At 52.6% G+C, this 12,825-nt stretch overlaps 1 protein-coding gene across 5 annotated transcripts; it reads right to left on the bottom strand.

Moving 5' to 3' along the window:
• Positions 1 to 918: 918 nt before the first annotated feature.
• UNC5CL (unc-5 family C-terminal like) lies at positions 919 to 12,722 on the bottom strand. 5 transcript variants are annotated; one of them, XM_059400525.1, is made up of 10 exons: positions 12,455 to 12,722; positions 9,950 to 10,075; positions 8,229 to 8,674; positions 7,423 to 7,723; positions 6,461 to 6,723; positions 5,705 to 5,806; positions 5,364 to 5,431; positions 4,404 to 4,504; positions 4,138 to 4,251; positions 919 to 2,677 (listed from the first exon to the last, which is right to left on the bottom strand). In XM_059400525.1, exons 2-10 carry the CDS (start codon positions 9,982 to 9,984, stop codon positions 2,455 to 2,457), a joined length of 1,653 nt encoding a protein of 550 aa, XP_059256508.1. In that variant the 5' UTR covers positions 9,985 to 10,075; positions 12,455 to 12,722; the 3' UTR covers positions 919 to 2,454. The 5 variants fall into 5 exon arrangements, with proteins under 5 accessions (XP_059256508.1, XP_059256507.1, XP_059256511.1 ...); XM_059400524.1 differs by lacking the exon at positions 12,455 to 12,722 and adding an exon at positions 12,222 to 12,348; XM_059400528.1 differs by lacking the exon at positions 9,950 to 10,075 and having other exon boundaries at positions 12,450 to 12,722.
• Positions 12,723 to 12,825: the final 103 nt, after the last annotated feature.

The following is a 12,825-nucleotide window of genomic DNA, read 5'->3' as shown; positions in this document are numbered from 1 at the left end:
ATACTGGAGCCTCTAAGCCTACAGACCTAGGCCAATGCTTCCTGCTTATTCCTCTGCCAGCTCTAAACCCCACACAAAGAAGTTTAGGAGGGCTCTACAACATATGTGAGAGCTGAAGTCCCAAGTTTAGTGTTTTAGGAACCAGGCAGGTGGCCTACCAGGAAAAGGGCCAAAGGTAAAGTTACTTCATCCAAGAATGAAGAGTTTGGAGCCAGGAGGTGAGAGCTGTGTTAATTAGCACTAGAGACAGGGCTGAGTGCTAAGTCTCCTAACACCACCCCCCCAACACTCCAGCCCTTGACTTTGGGTGCTGGCAAATACATGCCAAGCAGGTGTGATTTAAGAAAAGAAGGATCCATCCTCCAGAGATGGGGCAGCCTGCCACCTATCTATGAGACTTCCAAGCATCGATTTCCAGGCACTGGGAGCCCATTCTAAGGAATTCGAGTGGGGGCCAGAAGGCATTCCGTCCCAGCATAGAAACCCCTGTGACTTCAATGCACAATTCCAGAAGACCTGAAACTCCTAAAATAATTCATTCCAGGGTAGGGAGGAACAGGAAATAAAGATGCCTTGGGCTGGTATGAAGAGCAAGGAAGAGACTTGGACTCCAGGAGAGGAAGATGCTCTCAGCAGCCCTATCCTGAGCCAAGGAAGCAAGGAAAGCCAAGGCACCAACCAGGAGGGTGGGACACAATGGAAGAGGGAGGAGGTAGAAGGCCCCACTCTGAAGGCTCACTCCTAACAGAATGGGAAGTGAACCTCCCTAATTTACCACTCTGAACCCAGACAGTTTTCATTCTGGAAGCACAATCTACAAAACGCTTCCTTCCAACCAGCCCCCGTCACTATAATTTGACCAAATAAAACCATTCATGCCCATATCCAAATTTATCAATTTGAGCAAAATACAGTTAATAACGAAGAAAGGTAATTTTCATATTTTATTATACAATATTGTTTACAATAGAAAAAGCTTTCATATCTTTTAATTAAATACAAAAGCAAAGCATTAGTGTTGCCAAAGAGATTGTTTGCCTGCCCTTAAAAAAATTAACAACACCTGCTTGCAAACAAAAGTATTACTAGCACTGAGTCAAATCCTTTATTCTCTTCCCAGGCCCCAGCCCACTAATCTCTTTCTTATACAGAGTCTAACACGTAGTAGGGGGTAAATAAATATTCACTGACTGAATGGTGTATTCTTTAATCCCCATTGTTTATTTCCTGACCCTAAACTGGATCTTGATTCATGGGGTAAAATCCTCTCCCCTTATTCATAGGGTAGCCCAGGGTCTTTTCATTGCTTTTGATACATAACACTGGTTTAAAGCTGCCTGAGGGGAAGGACGGGGGTGTTCACGGAGTAAAGGAAACCCTCAAAGGCAGGCACAGTGACTCTGCAGGGTCGGGAAGATGCTAAGACGGAGAGTAACAGGGAGACAGATTCAGGGATGCAGAGGCTGCACGAAATGGTGGCAGCAAAATGAAGACAGAGAGACTGAAAACTCACACAGTTCCAGTTAAAAATATTGGGCACGAGCGTTCATCTTGAAGTTTCTTTTCCATTTTGATGTTTTATGATGGAAATAATAGCAGAGAGAGAGGAAGACGAGGCAAGGGTGGGAAGGCAGAGTCAAAGGAAGACAAAGGAGAGGGGTGGACAGCCAGGCACGGCTGACCTTGAACCCTGGTCCTCCCCTCCCATCACACCCACTAGGCAGCTCCTTAATACCTCAGCACCCATGCTCACTTCTGGCTTCTACTGTAAGTCCAGCCACCATCCCCTTCTGGCCTCACCCAAAGATGGCTGAACCACCCCTTACTGTCCCTACTGTCTCTCCAGCATCCTCCATGAAGCCTTCTCACTGCTCCAGCCCACACTATGCTGCCTCCCCTCTCAGCTCCTAAAACACGTCTGTTCATCCCATGCCCACATGTCCTAACCACAGGGCACTGCCCTTTTGGCGTTGACCCTCAGCCCGTGGGTGCATCTTGACTCCCAAAAGAGACTGCATGTTTGTCAAGCTCCAAGCCCCATCTCCTCTACCCCAGGATTCCCCGTGATACCCACTCCGATGCTGGGTGTCACGAAGCGCTCAGTGAATCCCAGTGGACTGGCCAGTCCGCAAGGCGTGCCAACAGAGCAGTCTCCCAGTCCACTGGTCAAGGAGTTTCCCGGAGGCCAGGCAAGCCTGACCATCCGCTGGGCTCCTGCGCCCCCTGCCGGCCAGGATGGGACCTGTTCGCAGGACCAAGCGGGTCGCAATTGTGGAGGAGGCGGGCAAGGAACAGCACCCGGGCTTCGCGGTGGCCCCAGGCACTGTCGCAGGGTTCTGATGAGATGGAAGGGCAGGACCAGGAGCACCTGCTGCATTCTTCCTCAATGTCAGCCCCCTCCCCCCGGGGCCCAGAGTGCTGCAGACTGCGGCCCGCCCCGCCGCCTGGGAGCGCTCAGAGCTTCTCGTCCAGCTCCAGGCCCTGGTTCTCCTGGGCGCCCCCGCGGACGGGCGCCGGGCTACCGCTGTGCGTCCCGCTCAGGTAGTTCTGGATGGCCGAGGCGCAGTCCAGCCGCTCCATGACGGTCATGAGGTAGTGCAGCTCCTGCAGGCTGCCGTTCTGTTCCTCGAATAGCTCCAGGATGGCTGCGGCGGGGCTGCGCTGGCAGGACAGGAATCTGGCCGGGATACAGGCTTGGTGGGCACGCTGTGGCCGGATCTACCCCATCCCCCTGCTCCGGCCCTTGTCCTGCTCTTAACCTGCCTTCAGGGGACTGGGGTGGTGGATGGGGCCGGGGCATGGAGACCTGAGATTATGCTGGCTCAAAGCCTACTTCTCTCTCTAGACCCCGGTTTCTTCCTCCTTCACCCAGTGCTTGGGCAAGAGGGCCTCTAGGGTTGCTTCCATCTCCCATGATCTTAACTGCTTTCTCCACGTCCCCCACCCCAGACACACTCTCGCCTCCTCCTTCTCCCCCAGGCCACCACATCATGCCCACCCGTGAGGAAACAGTTGTTCTAAACCATGGCTTCGCCAGGACCCTTCCCTCTTCAAAAACATTCCAGAGTCTCTTTCCAGTACTAGCCAAGCCCATATTCCAGACCCTCAACTTATCTACAACTTGGTGTTGCTGTTTTTTCCTGACCTTTTCTCCCAATCCCAATCCCAATCCCAAACCTTCCTGCTCTGAGCCTATTCCTTTCCCACTTTGCACACCACACCCACAACCGGGTGTGCTACTCCCTCCCAGCTCCCCCCTTCCCTACCACCTCCTCCCTAAAGCCCTAATTCCCACCTCCTAGGTGGAGACCACCTGCACCCTCCAGTTCAGACTTTTGGTCTGAGTGGGGTCGCTCAGACCCCACATCTTCGTGCTTCTTGCTTTAGCTGTTGTGTCTCTGTTCTCAACTTGCTATGCAGCAGTGGATATATACAATACACAAATATGTACAAGAAACCCTGCCTTTATTGTTTAGGCTCTCTGTACCTCTTACTAAGGTGTGAGTTCCTGGATGCTGGAACCAGGTCTCATTCACCTTGTATTCCAATGCTGAGCATAGTTTTCTAGGACACTTGATAAATGTGGGTACTTGATAAATGTTTAGCAAACAGGTGATTTTTAAATCCACTCTGCTTTCAGCTGGGTCCAGCTTTAGTCCCATCTCCTGGGTGAAGTCCTTCCTGACCACTGCACTCATAGTCTGGGTTCCGGAGCTTAGTTCAGAATTGTTCTCCTACTGATTGCTGTTGACAGAGACCATGGTTCTACTGCCTGCATTATTACTAACATTTACTGAATTAACATAGGCCAGGCACTCAACTACATGCTTTGTATACATTATCTTATAGTCTGCGTTCTACCCTTCAGGGCACAGCATGCCAAGCACTTAGTATGTACCCAATGACTTATAAGTTAATTGATTCATTTTTTAAATATTTATTGAGCACCTACTCATGAGCCAGGCATCATTCTAGATACTGAGAAAATGGTAATAAACAAAAAGAGCTGCTCTATTGTGGGAAACAAGATAGGGAATAGCCATTCTCTGACTGACTGTGCTGCAGTCCTCAAGGTGTCCCGGGAGCCCACCACCCCAGTCCACCCCCTCTCCCAACTGCAGACCTCGTCCCTCTTACCGGATTTTCATGCCACAGAGCCCCAGGTGGGAGGCCAGCCGACGCCAGTCATTGCCCGTGATGCTGTTCGGTTCCAACAACATCTGCAGTTGCTCAAAGAGTTCTGGGGGCAGCCTGGGGTGGGAAAAGTTGGGTTCTCAGAGGATCAGAGAAACCCAGTCTGTTCCACACAAATCCCAAATGGTGTACATGCCCTGCAGGAGCCGGGGATAGGGGAGAGAATCCCAAACATCCTGCCACCAGTAGCCCAAGCAACCCCACCTCACCTGTTGCACGGGGGTGGTTGAGAGACAGGGGGTGGAGCCGCCCAGGACTCTTCCTCTGATGCCTGGAATCTGAGGATTTCCATGTACTTGGTCTCCAAGCCCTAAGCCAGCAGAGGATCAGGAACACACTTAGGGATCGTGAGACTTCCCCTGAGCAAGAAACTGGGGAACCTGCCTCCATTCCTCAGATCCTCAGCCTGTCACCCAGAGCTACTCTACCAAGAGCTACTCTACCAGAAGATACAACTGCCCCACCTAGCGTCGCTTCCCCTCTGCTCCTCTGACCCCAGAACTTCCAGCTTTAAGTTTGTCTATTGAGCTCTTTGAGATATGAAGCCAAAGAGGGCACAGCCTAAGAGATCAGAAGTCTTGGTGAGGTCACAGGGCAGGGAAAAGTCAATCAAAGGTCGGGACACTGAACTCAGGCATGTGCCTCCTTCCCTCCATCCCTTGGTCCCCCCTTGCAGGTGACAACCTGAACGGTACTGGCCTACTCTCCACTGAGGCGCCACCACGGCTCCCCAAAGACTCTCAACACTGATGTCTTCAACTCTTCCCCCTCGGGAGAGTGGGGGGGGACTCTCATCCCACCTACTCAAGCTCCCCCCTCCCCAGTCGCTCTCCACACTGAAGATACACAATATCATCTCTCAGGTGCAGACAGTCAGCCTAGAAAGAAACCACTTTTCTCTGATGCTCAAGTTCCTCTGGGCTAAGAAGTGGGCTTAATCGAGGGTTTGGTTCTTTTACCCTCCTACTGGATTCATCCGTGGATAGACAAGAGAGAGTCAGGGATGGAGGGCAACTTGGAGGCCAGGTGGTCTCAGCCCCTAAAAGAATGCCATCCACCTGCTTGATTATGTGATTAAGGCCAGACTTACTGGGCACCAGACTCCTCAACCACTTTGCCCAGGGCTCCCCCAAACCTTGCCCTTGCTTTGCCCCTCAGCTCCAACTCACATCCTGGAAAGTGTGCATGGTGACGATGATCTCACTGGTAAGTGTGGAGCAGTCATCATTCTCATTGGCTACAGAGGAGAGGACATGGCAGGTCAGCAAGGGCAAAGCCTGACATAGGGAGCAGGAGAAGTGAAAGGGACTCCACAGACAGGCTTTCAAAATCTGAAGGCACTGAGCAAGATGCTCTGTCTTGCTCTCTACAAAGATCAGTTCTGGCTCCTCGCCTTTTAGAGAAGGTGTGCATGCATGGCTGACCAAATGAGGAGCTACAGGGGGTGGGGGGGAGGTGGAGGCTTGGGAAGAAGGAGAGGGGAGGAGGTGGACCGGGTCTTCTGGACTACCTGCTTTTCTCCGGAAGCAGAAGGAACGGAAGGGGCACTTTCCATGCCAGATGTGGAGATGGGGAACCAGCTGGCAACTGCTCTCATCCACATTCTCCCAACCTGGAGAGGAGGCAGAGTGGAGGGCCTCAGAAAGTGGGGTCTTCCACGAGTGTTTGAGGACATCTACTCTGCGGCAGGTGCCATGCAGGGGTAGTGGGGAGGCATGAGGTGGGAGCAAAAGCACGAAGGTGTCTCGAGTGGATTTGAATCCTCGGGGCCTGGACAGGGACTCTGTGAGCAGCCTTCTCTTACTACCACACATCTCCCACACACACAGCACACAGGCCTCCCACCTCCCATGCACAACCCGCAGAAGCAGCCATGCATCTGAGCTCTGTCCGTGAACCACACAGATGTCCTCGGACCTGTGCGCAAGTGCAGCAGCCTGTGCCACAAAGGAAGGGGGGAGCAGAGAAGACTGGGAGCCCTCCTCAGAACTAGCCCCAGCCAGGGGAGGCAATAAAAGCCTCCCCTCCCCTTGCCCCTGCATCATCCTGTCCTCCCACGGAGGGGCCAGGACCAAATGGACCACAGAGGAAGGAAGTGGACAGAGCCTGGGGCTCCCGCAGGCAGCCACAGAAGCCAGAGATCCCCTTGGAACCCCTTCTTTTGGAAGCCAAAAGAAACTTGAGGTTCCCAGATTTCTACCCAGGGGAAGCCCAGACCCCCTCCCTCTAGTGGGGCCCCTGCAACCCAGGCCCCCATCTCACTCACCCTCAGAGATGTACGTGAGCTTCAGGCACTGGTCCCCGCGGGCCCCTGTGAAGTCGAAGAGCTGGCAGGGCCCACGCAGGCGCCCCCCATGGGGCTGCTCATTGGTCACGGCCCACTGCAGGGCGCAGGGTGTGTTGTTGAGAAAGTAGATGCGCAGCTGCAGGTGGGACTGCCCTGGTGCCAGCGGTGAGCAGAAGATAGCCAGCTGCAGCCATTTGCGGGCGTCCCGGCCCGCAGGCACCTCCAGCACACAGGTGTAGAGACTGCAGGGAAAGATGGGGACCGGGGAGCTGGGAGCCCCATGCACCTGCCAGCTGGCTCCTAAAGCACTAGGAGCCAAGGAGCGCAGTCAAGGGGGGAAGTGAGGGGCAGTCAGGCAGGTAGGGGGACGAAATGTGAGTCACGTTGAAGTGACCATCACAGAGTGGAGGAAGGGCCAGCAAGACTCCTCCATTGTGGGAGGGAGGAAAGGTGGGCTCAGGGCCACTGTGATTCAGCGGGGTCCTACACACGGCTGGCCCTGTTGTGCTCAGGGGGAAAGAGAGACAGAAGTACCTAAGATCCTGGAAAGACAGAGCTAAGGGCAGACATGAGATGGGAGGGGGTCTTTGAGAACTGGAGGGGACAGTCTGCCCTAGCCCTAGACGGTCCTGAACAGGGGCACAGGGTAGACACAGACAAGTTTAGAGAGACAAAGGTAGGGATGGGACAGACCCTTCTAGATGGAGGACTGGGGTGGTAGGTGTAGACGGGCAGAGAGCCTGGCACAGGGGACACAGTCCTAGACAGGGCTGGAGTGGGACAAGCTGTCCTACACACTAGGACAGAGGGAACAGGAAGGGCCACGGAGAGTGAAGGGATTTGCAGGCCGTCTGGGAGAGATCAAGGGGCAGTTCCATACAGAAAGTGGAGGATGAGGCCAACCGAGACAACGGGCAGGAAGACTGGGCCGATGGGCCTACCTGAAGTGGGAGAGCTGGATACGACACTCGTCCCTGGAGGTGTGGGCCCCAGGCCGCCCCAGGGGTCTCCAGGCCTTGGCATCGAGCAGAGTTGTGTTGCTGCTGTAGGTACGAGCATGGCTGGGCTCCTGGGCACAGTGCTTGAATGTGAGGGTGCAGGGCTTCAGGAAGGAGGCCCCATGGGGGCCACACGCCACCACAGGGCTCACCAGCCCCTGGGCTCGGGACAGTGATGGGGCATCCAGCAAGTCCCACACCAGGATCAGGGACACCCTCTCCTGGCGGCCCACAGCCACAGCTCCTGGGGAGAACAAGAGTTGAGATGGGCCAGACGGGCAGGCTCACCCAACCCCACAGAGGCCAGGCCACAGTGGGAGGGGAGGTGGGACAGGAGCCCAGAAGAGAGATTGCCTAGCAGGGCACATGGGGAGGCAGTGTGCAGGGAGAGAAAGACTGAGCTGGCTTGTGGCGTAATCCTGAGCAGGTCACCCCCCCTTCACTCCTGGGCCACCACTAGCCCTTATGGGACTAGTGGGAATTTGCAAGAGGTGCTCTTGCTCCAGACACTTTCCATAACTGAGAATTGTCATAACACACTGTTCATTTCCACCTGGCACTTGATTTCCTGTCAGGGAGTTGTCATAAAAATATGCAATCTATCCATCTTTGGAGTCAATGAAGTCATAAAAATATACATACTTTTCAAGATTATGGAGGTGTCTACAAATGATGCTCCCTGAGGCACGACACCCTTGTACAACACACAAGGAACAACTCCAGGCTGAGAAGGGAGAAGGTGCTGTTACCTGGTGGGATGAGCAGAGAGATGCCCATATCCTGGAGCATCAGGCAGCCACCACGGTGATCCACCTCTCGAGCTGAGAACACCAACAACTTGTGCATCAGCTGACGGATGATGGTCTGGCCTTGAGTGGGTGTGTGCAGTTCCTGGTAGAAGGCGGCCATCTCCGGCAGTGTGGCCGGTGCACACTGCCTTGAGGACTCATTTTCCGGTAGGGGAGTGGGATGGGCTACTGGCTCCTCTTGGCTATCCAGCTTCCAGCAGGCCCCCAGCAGCCAGCGAGGACAGTGCCATCGAAGGCACTGGACCAGAAGGAGGGCACTCGCCACCGGGACACCCACCAGCAGTAGGAAGTGGGCCGGTTGGAAGGCACTCTCATCAGAGCACATCCGCGTGGTCCCTTGATGCTGCCAGTTCCCCTGCACCCCTGGGCCAGCCAAGGCCAAGGACCTGGAGGAGGAAAGAGGCCGTGCCAGGTAAGCCTTTTCAATGTCCTGGAGGCCAAGACTTAGCTTCCAGCCGGCTGCACTGAAGGAGCCAATTGTCTTCATTCCAGTGCATCCTCGATTAATACCTTTAACAAAACTTCCCCTATCTTTGTCTGACTCAAGAACCTGCCATGGCTCCCCATGGCCTAGTATATCACATTTAACTCCCGTGAGGAGGATGTAAATTCAAGTGCCACCTTGGCCACTGGCTGAGAAAATGTGTCCTATTGCTTACTGTCCCTCAGTTTCTGCATCTGTCGGAATACCACTCTTGATCTTCACAGAAAAATCTTTAAGTGGAATAGCAAGTTACAGAGAACTAGACATCCTCCAACCCCATTAATGTAAATAGCAGAACTGTAGACAAGTATAGATACATATTTACAGGTGTATACATGCCAACCACAGAGAAAGTTCTGGAACAGTACTATGCCGTAAAAATATAATGTAAGTTGGGGTGCCCAGGTGGCTCAATCAGTTAAGCATCCAGCTTATGATTTTGGATCAGGTCATGATCTCATGGGCCACAAAATCGAGCCCTGGGTTGGCTCCATGCTCAATAGAGAGTCTGCTTGGGATTCTCTGCCTCTCTCTCTGCTCCTTCCCCCATCACTCTTTCTCTAAAATAAATAAAACATTTACATATATATATGTATACAGACACATATATATATATATAACCTTCCATATATAAATCTTTAAATATATATGTTTATATGTAATATATATTTTATACATATGTAAATATATATTTATTATATATAACATATATAAAATGTAAGCCACAAATGCAATTTTAAAATTCTAGTGGCCATAATAAAAAGGTCAAAAGAAATAGGAGGAATTAATTTTAATAATATATTTTATGTACCTAACCCAATATATTCAAAATTTCACTTGGGAGGAAATCAATGTAAAATTACTGAGATATTTTACATTCTGTTTTCCCACTAAGCCTTTGAAGTCCGTGTGTATTTTACACTCACAGCGCATGGCAGTTGGGACCTACTAGTGATTCCTGTCTGGAGCAATGCAGGTCTGAGAGGACTCACCCCATGCTATTCCCACCAGTCACTACTGAAACAGACAGGAAATTGAGAGGGTGGAAGGTGTGAACTAGGACTTTCAATTTTCTTAAACTCTTTTTCCTGAATTTGAATTTTTTCAGCCCAGGCACGTATTTTATATTAACTTTGTAATTCTTTTAAAACGCTACCAAAAGTTAAACAATAATTACCGCTCAAGGTGATTGTGAGGATGGCATGAGATCATGGGGAAAGCATTTGCAGATGATAAAGCCCTGTTTCTTTAGGCCCCACCTATTGCCAGAAAGGTCAGAAGGTAGCTCACAGGAACCTGTGAACTAGAAAGAGTAACACACTTAAACATGGAAGCAAAATGAGAAAGAAAACCAAAGTTTTCTCCAGTGAGGCTGGGCAAAAGCAGGTGTCCACTGCCTGCCTACCTGGTTACCAGCGGGGTCCTCAGACTGGAACCTCGCTCTTCCAGCAGCTTTCCCATATGGTTGCCAGACCTTCCTGCGGCCCTCTAGAGCCTACCACCCTCATCCTCCCTGAATCTCCAACACCCTCACTCGGGCCAAGCTGGGGTCCTCACACCCGCCTAATTCCAGCCGCTGGCCTTTGCTCCAGCTGTTCTCCCCATCTGCTTTACCTACCCACCTGGACCCCCTCCCGCTCTACAGCGCCTCCCTGTGGTTCACCAGCCCTTCACACGCTCACCCCTCCCAAGTTTCTCTCCATGGCCATCCCACCTTGCAGAAGGACCCTTGACTCTATACTGTCACATTTCCTGAGCACCAGCTGTGTACCTCGAACTGTGGGATAAAGATGATGTCTCAGGAAGCACCTGAGAGAATATGATTCATTTGCTCTGTAACCGAGTTCTGGGTGGCATCATAGCCTCTTTCAAAATCCTGGAGATCCCCATGGTTAATTCACTGGGATCTGCACTAGAGAGAGGCTTCTGGCATCCGTTCCTCCCCACTCCCTTCGCTCACACCCCAACCGGGAGCTGAGGCCTCTCCTCAAGCTTCCAGGTCCTTCCATGCCCACCTTTTTCCTTCCTTCCTTCCTTCCTTAGGGCCCACGAAACCCAAGCCCCTTTCCTTGGGTCTTCCTAGAAAGGGGCAGAAACTCCTCTGTAGCATCAGGATTAAGGACTGTGGCAGGATCTATTCCCCCCACCCTTACCCTGTCCCCACTGAAAATAGAGACAGGAAGGAAGTTTTGACATTGCTCCCTTTGCCTTTCAGTGCAGCCCTGCAGACACACTGTAGCAGCCTGCTTCAGCCAAAGCCCCTTGCAGGGCACATGAGTGAAGTGGGTGAGTTGGCAAGGCCCCACATCTGGTGGAAAAGGGGGCTGGAGCAGCCAGTTCCCCTTCACGCTGTAGCCATTCCAAAAGGTCCTCCAACATGAAAAATAATTGGAATTATAACTGCAGTAATACTGGTTATCATTCATGGAGCTCTACCCCATGCCACTGTGTTGGAGCACTCTATGTGGCCCATCTCATTTGATTCTCATAGTAGCCTTGTGAGCTGGGTGTTAATTTTACCTCCGTTTCCCAGATAAGGAAGCCAAGTTTTCTCCCCACCATGGAGGCGTATGGGAGATTATTAAGCTACAACTGAAGGCAGAGGGAAGGATGAACAGAGATGATGACTGTGTTTCAGAAACACTACCTTTCTCTCCCTGCCCCCTGTTCCCCCCTGGGTCTTTCTTCCTTTCCACTTCTAGAGGAAGTGAAGTTGGAAGAGAAAGAAACAAAAATAAAGTAAAAATAAATGGAAAGACCCAAAAGGGTCTTGGTTCCATGGTGCAGGACGACCCCCTCCCCTTGCCCACAAAGGCACTGGTGGCTAGTTAACATGAAAGAAAGGAGGGACTCCGCTGTTTCTGGAGCAACAACCTTCCTGGGGCCTCCAAAGACCAGAGTCCAAATCTCCTCCACCCCATTGGATGGCGCAGCAGAGTCTGCCTGCCCAGCCTCCCAACCTGAAACAGTTGGCATATTACTCCCCAAGGCCCCAAGGGGCCTCTCATGGGCAGCCCATTCATTAACTCTCCCCCAGCTCGGCCCCCTTTCTCCCAGGCTGAGAGATCTCCAAGCTGCTTGGCCCTCACTCCATCCTCCCCTTAACTCTAGGAGGAGGAAGGGTCCTGAATCTACAGCAGGCCAACCAGATAACTGTAGCCTAGACCTTCTCAAACCCATGCCTGCCTCCTTACTACCCATGGCTCCAGTCTGCCTTGCCCATGACCCCAGACTATCACGGGTAGCAGGTCCCCAAGACAACAGTGCTTTAGAATGCTGACATCACTTGTCCCTCAGAAGTTGCCTCCTCCAGCACAAAGATCTGGATTCCTGCTGTAACACTCTGCTCATGTCCTTTGAGGTAGCTCTCAACCCTTGTCCCCCATCACTGGTTCTTACCATGCCTACTCAAACCCTGCTAGCTCATTACTGAAACACAGAAAAAGTACCAGACGGATGAGTCCAAGCCTGCCGTGGGCAGCGTTCATCAGCATAGTCCACATTTCCATAGTGCATACAACAGGCTCCCAGATCCTCACGCCCACTGAGCACTTGCCCCTGCTCTCTTCTCCTCTAGCAGAGGCTCGCCACACTCTGGCTAAGCTGGCCTTATTGAGCCCCAGGTAGCCCCATTGCAATGCCCACCCTGCCCCCGGCTGCCCCGGGGGGGGGCTCACCTTACCGTGTAGGTGCTCTCAGAGGCTGTTGGCTTGCCCAGGAACAGTAATTCCTTCTCTGGGAAATCAGCCAGACCAGGTCACCAGGCCAGCAGACAAGGAGAGGTGGGCGGGGAATCCGGGCAGGAGTGGCCCAGAGCTTCCCGGCAATGACTTGCCTCCCAGAGCCCTAAAGAGGGGTGAGGGAGTCTGTCCCTATCTATTGGCAAAGTCCAGCTGAGCTCCTGGAGGAGTAGCTGAGGATCCCAGAAGTCAGTCTGAGTCTGCAAGGGAGGGGACAAAGAAAGAGAAAACCCCCCTCCCTACAGTGCCCTCTGCTGGTGAGTGGCTGCTCCCACCAGAGGCTAGGGTAAGGGCAGAAGGTAAGAGGAGGGAA

This window comes from Mustela nigripes, chromosome 5, assembly GCF_022355385.1.
Source record: "Mustela nigripes isolate SB6536 chromosome 5, MUSNIG.SB6536, whole genome shotgun sequence".
Taxonomy (NCBI): Eukaryota; Metazoa; Chordata; class Mammalia; order Carnivora; family Mustelidae; genus Mustela; species Mustela nigripes.
The sequence above is the reverse complement of the archived record's forward strand: the minus strand, read 5'-3'. Positions and strand labels throughout refer to the sequence as shown.